Source organism: Grammomys surdaster, unplaced genomic scaffold (assembly GCF_004785775.1).
Source record: "Grammomys surdaster isolate TR1022 unplaced genomic scaffold, NIH_TR_1.0 126187, whole genome shotgun sequence".
Lineage (NCBI taxonomy): Eukaryota > Metazoa > Chordata > Mammalia > Rodentia > Muridae > Grammomys > Grammomys surdaster.
Window position 1 is genome coordinate 4,184,777 of NW_021620993.1, and position 12,391 is coordinate 4,197,167.

The 12,391-nt window shown below is 49.6% G+C and overlaps 1 protein-coding gene across 1 annotated transcript in view; it reads left to right on the top strand.

The window, feature by feature from the left end:
- Htra3 (HtrA serine peptidase 3) overlaps window positions 1–8,286 on the top strand; it is a 26,807-nt gene extending 18,521 nt beyond the window's left edge. Inside the window, exons 7-9 of the mRNA XM_028758138.1 lie at window positions 4,864–4,912; window positions 6,226–6,321; window positions 7,219–8,286. Of these exons, the coding sequence (XP_028613971.1) occupies window positions 4,864–4,912; window positions 6,226–6,321; window positions 7,219–7,384 (311 nt within the window). The 3' untranslated portion in view covers window positions 7,385–8,286. The remainder of the gene's footprint in view (window positions 1–4,863; window positions 4,913–6,225; window positions 6,322–7,218) is intronic.
- The last annotated feature ends 4,105 nt before the right edge of the window (window positions 8,287–12,391 follow it).

A 12,391-nucleotide genomic window follows, 5' to 3' on the forward strand; every position in this document is an offset into this window, starting at 1 on the left:
CTCTCTCTCTCTCTCTCTCTCTCTCTCTCTCTCTCTCTCTCTCTCTCGGCTCTTCATGGTCTTCCGGTCTGTAGGATTGTTTCTCAGCCATCTTCTTTCAGAATCTAACCTTTGTTGATCTCTGGAACTCTTCAGAGCTTCTGGTGTCAGAGTCTGTATCTCTCGGTGCCTGTCTGAAATACTCAGCCCCCTCTTGGGGCTACAGCTCCGAGCTTTGGGTGTTAAGGTCTCTGGCTTTCAGTGGCTCTCTGGAACTCTTGGCTGCCTCCTTGCTTCTGCCAACCAGGCTGGAACTTTGTGTTTCTGTTTTTAATTTTTATTTTATATTTTTGTCTGCTTTTTGTGCAACCAGTTCAACTCACTCTACTTGTGATAAAGATCAGAAGTAGGCAAAAAGACCAGTCAGGAAAAAGCCTTTATAGGAGCTGGAGAGATGTGTCCTTACATAGCTAGAAAGAGCACGGTAGGATTCTACCAATTACCACACAGCTTCCTGCCTACCAATCGCAAACCCCTTGTGAGCACAACCACTTTCTGCCCATCACAAGCAGTTTGTGATCGACAGCTCCCACAGTCACTGGGGAGGTATCCCTCCCAACGCCCAACTTGTTGAAGATTCCTTCGGCCAGGGCTGAAGCATCTGTGGACAGGGTTGTCTGGAGGTCACCAAGGCTTCTCAAGGCTGGAGTGAGGTGTCCTAGAACTGTCTGGAGCTGGCCTGGATAGAGTGAGACAGACCTCCTCCTGGCTCCAGCGGCAGCTGTGGCTGCAGAGGCTCTTGCAGCTGGAGTGGAGCTCCCCCTGAGGACTGTGGAGTATGCACAACAGCCACGCTGGTTGCCAAAGGAGAGTGTGCTTGGCTCCCACCCCCTCCTCCCACCCCCACCCCATCCCTACTCAAAGCTGTGAGGCAGAAGGGCCTGTCATGTCATTCAGGGGACCAAATGGCCTGCTCCAAAAATAGGCCTTACCCTATTTAAAGAAGAAACCTATCCAGAAACACTAAAGTCTGCTTAAACTAAGGAACCTGTATGGAAGTAATGTCACTAGTGTTCCCTGCTTACCCTGAGAGGCAGGCACCACTCTGACCTGCCTCAAAATGAATCCCCAAATGTTTGAAGCCCTGGACGGGGCTTTGCCCATGACATTGGAGGTGTTTGTGAAGCTGGCAAGCATGGTTTGGTGGCACTTACCATTCTAGACCCTCTAGGTCTAGAACATTCTCAGGTCCCAGCTGTCTCATTCCTTTAAGGTACCCTCCCCTCCCATCTTGTCACTCTGTCACTGATGCTCTGAGGCTCACATAAGTGGGGATATTTGGGGGCAAAGTGACGATTCCCACCTGTGCTAGACTCTTTCTCACTGGGCTGCATATGCCTTACAGAGGTGATTTTCCCACAGAGATAGGGACAGGATGGAAAAGTTGACAGTTACAACTGCACTAGCCTCGAGAGTCCATAGACCTGCACCTCTGCTCTGTACCTCACCTCAGCAGCGTTTCTAAAGGATCCAGCTTCTGGGGCTGGGGCTGGGGTACTGCCAAGTGACCTGCAGTGGTAGTCCCCCATCTAAAGATGTCCCTGGACTCAAAGGTAGCCCCTGTCCTTTGCCAGGAAGGCACCCTTCACAGGAAAGGGATGAGGCCCTGCTCCCCACACCTATGGGAAGCTGTGATTTTTAAACATGGCCTTGGGCTATAGGCCAAGTGGAGGTGTCAAAGGAGGGGTATCCTGGACACCCAAGCTTAGGACTCAGGCTTCATCCTGTCCTCATCCAGGTTCCTGGATTTAGGTGGCATCTGCAGTGATGCCCTGGATTCTCCACCTCACCTCCCAGCCTCTCCTTGCATGAGCTGAATGTACAAATGTTTATAGGACATCACACGAATATCAGGGCACTGCACCCCACCTGCTCAGCACTACATTAAGTGCACCCCCTCATTCTCCCCAAGTCCTATGTCCTTCTGCCCTCCATTTGCAAGTCCTTAGGCTCTGCCTCCTGGAGAGATCTGCATTGTCTCCACCACTACTCTGTTACCCAGCATCAGCAGCCACCAGAGTCCTAGTTCGCTATGGTACTACGCCAGCCATACCACAGACCTCCCACAAGCCTCAGAACTACAGCCTAAATATGCCCATGATTCGAGTAGCATCTAGAGTCGCCTATGGCCAACCCAGCTCCTCTGGGCATTACAGCTACTCCGTCATCATTTGCTCTGGACAATGGATTGTTCTAGCATCGTTTGCTCAGAGGATGCTCCTTTCTCCACCTAAGTGGTTTCCCAACTTTACCACAAAATTGAGTAACTCAGTTCTTCTATGACGTCCAGTGCAGCATGGCTTCATGTCTTCTGATCTCTCAGGAAGTCTGTGGTCTCCTAGGAAGGTCTAGTGGTCTGAGGCCTCCCCTCTGCTGGCCTTCATCAGCTCTGCTCTCCAAGCTCTTTGTTCCAGACACAGTTGAGAATCAGCTGTTCCATTTCTATGGAAGAAAATCAAAAGTCTACAATGTATCTGTCAAAGAATTTGGGGTGAGGGATTGGTATTTTAACAGTGTTGCACCCTCAGATCCAGGATCACAACATCTGACTTTCTTCAGCTTATGTTACACTGAGTATACAGTCTACAGGCCAATTTCTGACGGCCTGCTACTAGAATCTACAAGCAAACTTGACTTTGGTACGTTGAATCATTGATAAATTATGGGTTCTGATAGCTTGTTGGCAGATTTCATTGGGTTTTCTATGTAGATGATTTTGTGAATAGAAGCAGTCCTCTCCTTTTCCGTCTGAATGGCCCACCCTCATTCCCAATATTGAGTAAAATGCTGAATAAAGGTTTTGGGAATGGGCTCCCTTGTCCTGTCTTTCAGGAAGAGGCATCCAGTCCTTTGCCATTAGGCATACTGATGGCCAAAGGTTTTGTTGTTGTTGTTGTTGTTTTGTCTTGTTTTTGTTTTAAGTTGGAAAGCTTCCATCCCATTTCTGGCTTCTTGTAAGCACACATGTGAGATTTTGTCTGTTTAGCTCATAGTATGGTTTCTTCCTTTTTAGTCTATAACTAACATTAGCTCATTTTTGTTTTTATTTTTTAGGGTATTGGTGACTAAGCCCAGGTCATATACAAAGTAGGCAAGTGCTCTAACCATTGAGCCATATTCCCAGCCCTCTTCTAACTTTTTGTTTTGAGGCAGGGTTTCAGAACATCACTGAGGCTGGCCTTGAACTTACTCTGTACCTCAATTAGGCCTTGAACTGGGCACTTTCCTGGCTCAGCCTCTGGTGTAGCTGGGATGATAGACCTATGCCACTAGGTCAGGCTGACCTTTTAATGTTAAACCATCCCATGCATTCCTATACTAAATATCTCAGCTTTGTTGTACTGTACATTTTGTGTATTGGATTTGATTTGCTGCAAACATTTGTCTCTACCAAGACATGAGGTTGTTGGTTTAGTTTCTGGGTATGGTCAGGAGACACCAGGGTCATATTCAGTCCAATGGAGGCATCTGTAGAACCTGTGCTATTTCCTTCTTATACTGCTGGTTTCCACAGTGACATCTTCTGGGTCTGAGCTCTTTCTGTGAAGACGTTTAACCACTCAACAACCTCTTTACTAGATGGAGGGCTTTGGGCCATTTGTTCCTTCTTGAATGGGCATAAGTGTTTGGGGCTTTCTAGACCCTAAGTGCATGGTTGCAAGCAGTGGCTAGATCTCCTAGCAGCCTTGTGATGTCTGAAGGTCTGTAGCAACACCTCCTTTCTAATTCTTGACATTGACAATGCCAGTTAACAATGTCAGTTCATCGACGTTGACAACTATCTGTCTTTTCCTCATGATCACACTGGCTAATGATTTATCTATTTCATTAATTTCAGAAGAACGGCTTTTGATTCACTTATTTCTTTGCTGGTTTCTTTTATGGCTCATTAACTCATATTCTCATCCTCTGCTTCCTTTGAGCTTCATGTGGCCATCTTTTTCTTATTTTTAAGAGGAATCTGAGGCCACTGGTTTGAGACTTTCCTCTTAAATTAAAAAAATAAAAACATTACTGGGTCTGGAGAGATGGCACAGCAGTAAAGAGAAGTTACTGATCTTACAGAGAACCTGGGTTCAGTTCCTAGCACCCGTCTGGCAGCTCTAAGTCCAGTTCCAGAACACCTGATGCCTTCTTCTGGTCTCCATGGGCACTGCATGTATGTGGTGCACATACAGACAAAAAACTTGCATACATAAAATAAAAATAAATAAATCTCTTTAAATTTTTTATTATTTCTGAGGGAGGGAGATGTGTGCCATGCCATTCATGTAGAGGCTTACAGGACGACTTTGTGGAGTAGTATTTCTCTCCACCTTTATGTGGGTTCTGGGGATCAGTCTCAAGTCGCCAGGCTTGTACCACAAACTTCCTCACCTGCTGAGCCCTCTCGCCTGCCTGGGACCTTTTTTTCTGACACGGGTGCTTACTTATGTTCCTTGCTTCTAAGATCAGCCTCTGTTCCCTGAAAGTCTTGGTTAGGAATATGTTTTTTTGTGTAGTTGAAACAATCTTCTCATTTCTCCTTTTGCTTTCCTCTCTGAGGATGATTTATTATCGTGTACTTCCTGGGCATCTGGGTTTCAGAGACTCTTGGTATTACTGATCGCTGATTTAAACCCACCATGTTCAGGGAATTTTAGTGAAATAAAAAATTGAAACATGTCAGGCCTTGTTTTTTGTTGAGAACCTGTCTCCATGGTTTCACCACCAAAGCAGTCAGGAGTGGGCTGCTGGTTCCAGGCTCTGTTGAGTCTCTTCTGGGTTCCCTTTTCAAAGGCAGCAACCATGTAGCCTAACTGAGCCACTGTGTTCCGTTTCCAGACTGGAAGAAGCGCTTCATTGGCATCCGGATGCGGACCATCATGCCAAGGTGAATGCCGCTCCCTGTCCTCCCACGAACCCCTCCACATGCTGACCACTATGGCCAGCTGCTGGCAGGTGCTAGAGAGGTCAGACCATCACTGCCTGATGGATTCCTTTTGCTCTTTCCAACTCTATTCAGATGCCCCTCCTCCAGGAAGCCTCTAGACTTGCTTCCTGGCTTTTCCACAATAAGTAATTAAAACTAGGTGTCTTAGAACAACCAAAACTTAACACTTGAGAGTTCTGGAGGCCAGAGACTGCAATCAAGTGCCCACAGGTCTCACCGAGATTCCAGTCTTAGTTCTTTCTGTGTCCCCCAACTCCTCCTGGCTGTGGACACCCCTCAGCAGGCTGCCCTATCCCTCATAGCTGCCCTTCTCTACACGGCCTCCTCCACCCTGTGTCTGAGCCCCAAACTGCCAGTCACCGGATATGAGAGCTGCCCAAGTCCATGACTTCATCTCAAGATCCCTGACCAACTAGAGTGGCAAAGACCTTGTTTCCAAACATGGTTATGTTCTAAGATCCTAGTGGATATTTCCCCATCTCCACAGGCCATTCATGTAAGAGAGCCTCCCCTGCTTGAACACCCTTTAGCACAGTTGTGACCCGCAGTGTTGGAATGGCTGTCAGGCGTCCTTCCACCCTGCCGGCTGCCTTGACTGTGAGCTCCAGGGAGATGGCTGTGTTCCACTCACCTCTTGGCTCTGGCCTTGGTAGAGGTCCCGAACAGAGCAGCTGCCTGGAAATACAGGATGAAAGTGATAATGAAGGCATGGACAGGAGGGAGGGAGGGAAGGAAAGTCCAGCCCAGGTTTGTGAAGGAAGCTACTATATGGTGAAAGCTCTGGGGATAACTCAGAGACACTGAGCAAACACCCCGACTCCATCTTCTTGCTTCTGTAGCTGTCAATCTAGGGAGCAAAATGTAAACAATCTGCAGTTAGGACCAGTATGCCAACTTGTCTTTAAGTTGTGTGCTTCCCCAACCATCCATCTTCTACAGACCATCTGTCCAGTCTTCTCAGTCCATTCCACGACTGAACCGTTCTGATTTCTCCACCCAGTACCTTCTGTCCATCCATCCACCCATCTGTCCTCCCTCGGCCACCCTTTGTAACCTGTCCTTCTGGCTATCTGCCCCTTCTCCACACTTGTAGCCAGTTGTGGCCACTAAGCAGTTCCATCTCATGGGGCTCAGGGTTCTCTGAGAGCTCACAAGAGGTTGTTTGTCCTGCTTGGGTGGTGGCGGGAAGGGGCAGCCACATGCCAGGGAGCAGGGCTAGAGGCGGAGAGGCTGACACAGAACTGCCTTTCCAGTGTGGTGGAGGAACTGAAGGCCGCCAACCCAGACTTTCCAGCGGTCAGCAGTGGAATATACGTTCAAGAGGTCGTTCCCAACTCACCTTCTCAGAGGTATGCTCCACAGGCAGAGGCAGGGCTGCTGGCTGTCAGACATGGGGGGGAGAGTGTGCTGGGGCCTGGACTGGGCATCCTCACTGACCTTATGTGACCCTAAGCCTCCTGGCAAGGAGCTGTGGAGTCTGGCTGCTCCTCTGAACCACTGGAGGAACTGTCCCTCGGAGCACTAGCCACGCCTGTCCTTGGCGCAGAGGCATCTTCCCTTTGAGAAGCAGAGGCTGAAGAGTCCCTGACTTGGCCAAAACAGGAACTCTAAGCCTTCTCTCCAGAAAGAACTGGGGCCTCAGTTTTCTTTTCTGAAAAAAGAACATCATGGTTCTGCTGGCCCTCCATCCCAGAGACTTTGTCATGGTGAAATGAGATAAAGGCTTTGTTTGTTTGTTTTTAACACATTAAACGCTACAGAAATGTTAGGTACAGGCCTGGTATGGTGGCACAAACCTGTACCCTCAACATTTTGGAGATAGAATTGGAAGGACTGGGCATTTAAGGCCAGACTCAGCTAGATAGGGACCAAGTGTAAGCCATATGAGACCCTGTCTCAAAACACCAAAAACCCTAACAAAGCAATGTTAAGTAGTGGGACACCATGAGTTGAAGCCATATGTCTCATGTGACTATGTCCTGGCACCCTACCTCATCCAGGTCACATTAGTGAATGTGAACTGAGGCTCTGGAAACTGGAGGGGCCCCACTGCCATGTATTCTGCTGTGGGGAGGTGGGCCTGCCCCTCCTGTAGTCTGAAAATCACTGGCCATCATGTACTACTGGCTTTCCACTGATGTTCTTTCTCAAAATCATTTTGTTAAACTGCTGCTTCTGAGCCCAGGTGAGCCCAGCCTGAGCCTTGACAGTACATGTGTGCTGAGGGTCTTTCTCTTGCTTGACAGAGGAGGCATCCAAGATGGCGACATCATTGTCAAAGTCAATGGACGTCCCCTGGTGGATTCCAGTGAGCTTCAGGAGGCAGTCCTGAATGAGTCCTCACTCCTGTTGGAGGTGCGGCGAGGGAATGATGACCTGCTCTTCAGCATCACACCTGAGGTGGTGATGTGAGGCTACTCTCTTCCAGTGTCATGCCAAAGCCTACAGAAGGTGGAGTTCCGGCTTCACGAAATCAGGACGAAGGGCTGCTGTAGTCCTCAGCAGGACCAGCAGTCTCCTCTCTGAGTCCAGTGCTGAGTCTGAGGCTGGACCTAACCAGGGGTCTGGATCTCAGCATTGACCCGTAATTCCAGTTCCAGTAGAGGAAGCACAGTGTCCCTTGGACCAGATGTTCCTGATGTTACTGTCTGAGTTCTCTGGACCTGGAAGCTCCTAGAAACCTCCCTCGAAGTCTGCCCTTCCCCCAGATTTCCACCTCTGCCCTCGGAAAGGCCCACCCAGCTCCCATCCCACCTCCTCTCCCTTGTATCCTAGTGCCATGACCTTTCCCTGTCACGGGTACTTTCCTGAACTCACCAGGCTTCCATCTGCCTCAGCACCTCCCCACCCCCCATGGTAAGACAGGGGCTGCTTGCCCTGCCACCTGGTATCCCTGGAGGGCAGGCCCTGTAGCTGTCCCCTGGAGAAGCCAGGGTCCTGACCTGGAGCAGGCTAACATCCCTCACTGCTGAGCTGAGCCCTGTGCTAGCCCATGTGGGCAGAAAGCAGTTTCATGATCAGGTGGTCTTCAACCCTGACAGCTCATTCTCCCATGGTGGCCAAAGAGGGAGCGGGCACCTGCCTGAGGTGCAAGGACTGAGCCACTTCACCTCCGCATGCAGTTCTGGGTGCGGCAGCCATCCTCTGAAGATGGCCACCCAGCAGCCAGCAGGCTCCCAAGGGCATCTTTGTTCTCCCTAGTGTTTCAAGTGTATTTGTGAGCTTTGCTGTAAAGTTTCCCCACTACCCACATTGCTTGTACTGTATGTTTCTCTACTGTACGAAATTAAAGTTTACAAGCACATAGCTGTCAACCAGAGAGTGTTGGTCCCCCACCAGCTGGGGTCTTTACACATGTAGTACATCATTGGGGTCATTCTGAGACCTGTAAGTGGCCTTTCCAGGTTGATACAGTGTCATGTCTATGAAACACACTAGATCCCAGGGCTACCTGCTGCTATGGGCAGCCTTATGTCAGGCTGCTGGGGATAGTTCCTTCACATCCAACTTATGGTCTTACGTCTCCCTCCTGACACTACCTAATTCCTGGTTGCTATGGGAAACAAGGTCATTCCTGATAAGCAGTTAAAAAGGCATCTGGCCCCCAGTGTGTACCTGAGCAGTTCCATGCACACATGGCCATGTGGCTGAGCTCTGTCTCTGCTTACCTCTGTCTGTCTATCCATCCATCAATCTGTCTGTCTGTCTGTCTGCCTCTTTTTTCTTTTCACAAACACTGCCCACCCACAGTAGCTGGAAGCAAACACAGTCCAAATTTTCCGAGAGAAAATTCTAAGAAGGGCTTGGGGGGGGGCGCTTTGGAGATGGTGATCCACTACCATGCTTCTCTATACCATAGAGTTCAGAAAGATCTGGGACCTTCTAGCACAATCTGTGCACAGAGGCAGGGTCTACACCGCTCCATGACCCATACTCCTTCTCCAGAATAAACTGCAGGCATTTTGAGCGACCCACTCTAGGGCTGCTGTTCCCCAGCCTCAAACACCCAGGATAGCATCAGAGTCTTCTACTAGAGTCCTCTGGAGATAGGTGTCCTAATTTTGGTGGCTCTGTGCTGTGTGGCTAACTAGAAGGGGAGATGGGTGTGTGTTTCAGTGCCCAGGCAGAAAGGACTAGAAAGGATCAACAAATTATTTGTAAGGAGGTGTGTGGTAACTCACTTTCTACTCTCTCAGCTTTGAGCTACAAGCAGAGATTACCACAGAGTGGCTATACCAATGTTCTGCCGTAGTCACCCAATGCCTACCTGCCTCTGTCCATTCCTTGTTCTCATATGCTCTCCACTAGCATCTTCTGAAAGACCAGACCTGTCTTCAGAGCCTGGTACAGTTCACACAATGTTTGCCCTTCCTACCCTGCCTGCCTCTCAGCTCCCACATGGCTGGTCCAAACCCAGTAGACCCTGCTTGCTTCTGTGGAGACTCTGACATGAGCACATCATACAAGCATTTCAGATGCAAGTCTTTGCTCTGCTGTTCATACCACACGTCTGTGCTTTACATGTGGTAGACAGACGCTTGACTGACTCAGTGTTCAGCCCCACCCCTGCTGGGCAGGCCTCCTTCCTAGGCCCCTGTCCATCCCATAGCAGTTGAAATACAGGGGTTCACAGACGCCCCAATCACCAATTCATCCAGCTGTGCTGTCCTGGACCTGTCTGGATCCCACTGGCTCTAGCACTGGGATTCCACAAGTACCCCTAGGCCTCCCCACCAGCCTAACCCAGTATAGGATGACATGGCTACTTTAGTTTCCCCAGCTGTAAAGTGAAGTCAATATTATTTTCCTGAATGAAATGGCACACAGAGGCTCCAAAGTGCCCCCAACTGTCTCCTCTCTTCCTGTTCCTACCCCCACTCTCTTCTCTGGCCTCTGGTTGACTTTATATGTCATAAAAGGCTGAAGGTGGAGTCTCTGAGCTCAGAGGGCCAGACTCTCTGGGTTCTGACCCATTATCCTTTGGCTCTAAGCTACGATATTCAGATAGGTCATGGTCACACAACCCCAGAGATGGCCAGGGGTTCTCAGACAGGGTTCACCATATGGCAGGCGCCAATCCCCACACACCAGGGCACTGTGTGGGTAGCCATAGCAGCCCCATCCTCTCCCAGGCTTGGGAGAGTGGTCCCTAACCACTCCCAGCTAAGTGGGCTGACTCTCAGCTGCACAGCCAGCTGCAGTCCATGAAAAACAACTTTTTCAGTCAGCCAGCTGCTGCCAGAGCATTGTGCAACTCTTTTGGGTTCCCACGAAGCCCCAACAGCTAAGTTCCTACCCACCCTCCATGGTGTGTCTCATAGGGCTGTAAACAGGAGAGTTCACAAGGCCAGTCCACTCCAACTCAGAACTCCATTCACAAATAATCTCTACTCAGCATGGGACCCTGCCTTCTAATACCCTGCTGGATGTGGGAGAAACTGAGGCCCTGAGAGGAAGAGGATTGTTCCAGGTCATATATAAACTAGTGGTTGATCACCAGGTGACATGGCCAGGTTCTGCCCATCCCTCAGGTAGCTTAGCCACGGCGTAAGGCTACATGACAAATTACTACTCAGTAAGGAGCACAGGGTGATCTTGTACCAGCAGCTGACCCTCAGGACTCATTATGTTCTCCCTGTCACGTGGGTGACCAAAGATGAAACTTCTGGGATAAGACCCAACTGAGGGAAGTAGGGGCCTTGGGCTGTGTCCCCTCCCCCAACCCACCCCCTGCAATCACTGCCACCTGGGCAGTGCACACTTGCTCCCTAATCACAGGCTCTCTGTCAAGCCTACTATCATTGCCCCCACCCTTCTCACACAGCCACAGGGCTCTTGGTCTTATTCTTGGATCCAGCTGTTGCTCTTCTCCAGTCCTGGCCTTTGTCCAGTGACTCCCTTGGCTGGAATCTTCTCCCAGGCCCCTAGGAGCAGGACAAAGACAATCCTCACAAGTCCACCTTCCAATGTGGCCACACTGAATAAATCTCCCTTTTTCTGGTTTCCACTCTCACTCTGACTCTATGAATTGGTGATGAGCGGCTAAGCCTGGTTTGAGGCGCAGGCTGTGTCCCCACTTTGAGTAACACCAGCAGTGACAGCTGTGAAGACAGAACCCTGCCCCCATTTCTGCAGAGGCACAGGATGTTCTTATTGGACCCTCTGTGCCTTCATCAGGCATGTGGGGGATGCAGATGTTTCTCCCCAAACCCGATGCTCCTCTTGAACTCCATGAGCCTGTTTGCTCAGGCATTTTCCCTGACAGGCTGCCTGCTGTCAGAGCTGGACCTGTCCAAGGACCCTGCCTTAGATGGTTCCCAACTCCCCTTCCTAGGACAGGTATGCAAGGAGCCATCGGTGGCTTTCATATTTCTTCAGAGGTCATTTTAAAAAAGGAGAAAGAATGCACTGAAGGTCCAGCAGATAAAAGCACTTTCCACTTTGTGATCAGAGTTTAATCCCTGGAACCCATACGGTGGAAGGATAAAGCTGACTTTTATAAGCAGCCTCTGGCTTCCACAGAACTGTCATGGCGTGTGTGCTCAGCATATAACACACACACACATCATGTACAGACACACAGCTGTGCACACACACACACACACATCATGTACAGACACACACAGCTGTGCACACACACACATCATGTACAGACACACACAGCTGTGCACACACACACACACACACACACATCATGTACAGACACACACAGCTGTGCACACACACATCATGTACAGTCACACAGCTGTACACACACACACACATCATGTACAGACACACACAGCTGTGCACACAAAACACACATATCAGGTACAGACACACACAGCTGTGCACACAAAACACACATATCAGGTACAGACACACACAGCTGTGCACACACACACATATCATGTACAGACAGACACACAGCTGTGCACACACACACACATCATGTACAGTCACACAGCTGTGCACACACACACATATCAGGTACAGACACACACAGCTGTGCACACAAAACACACATATCAGTTACAGACACACACAGCTGTGCACACACACACACATCATGTACAGTCACACAGCTGTGCACACACACATATCAGGTACAGACACACACAGCTGTGCACACAAAACACACATATCAGATACAGACACACACAGCTGTGCACACACACACACATCATGTACAGTCACATAGCTGTACACACACACACACATATCATGTACAGACAGACACACAGCTGTGCACACACACACACACACATCATGTACAGACACACAGCTGTGCACACACACACATATCAGGTACAGACACACACAGCTGTGCACACAAAACACACATATCAGGTACAGACACACACACCTGTGCGCACACACACACAGCTGTGCACACACACACACATATCATGTACAGTCACACACAGCTGTGCACACACA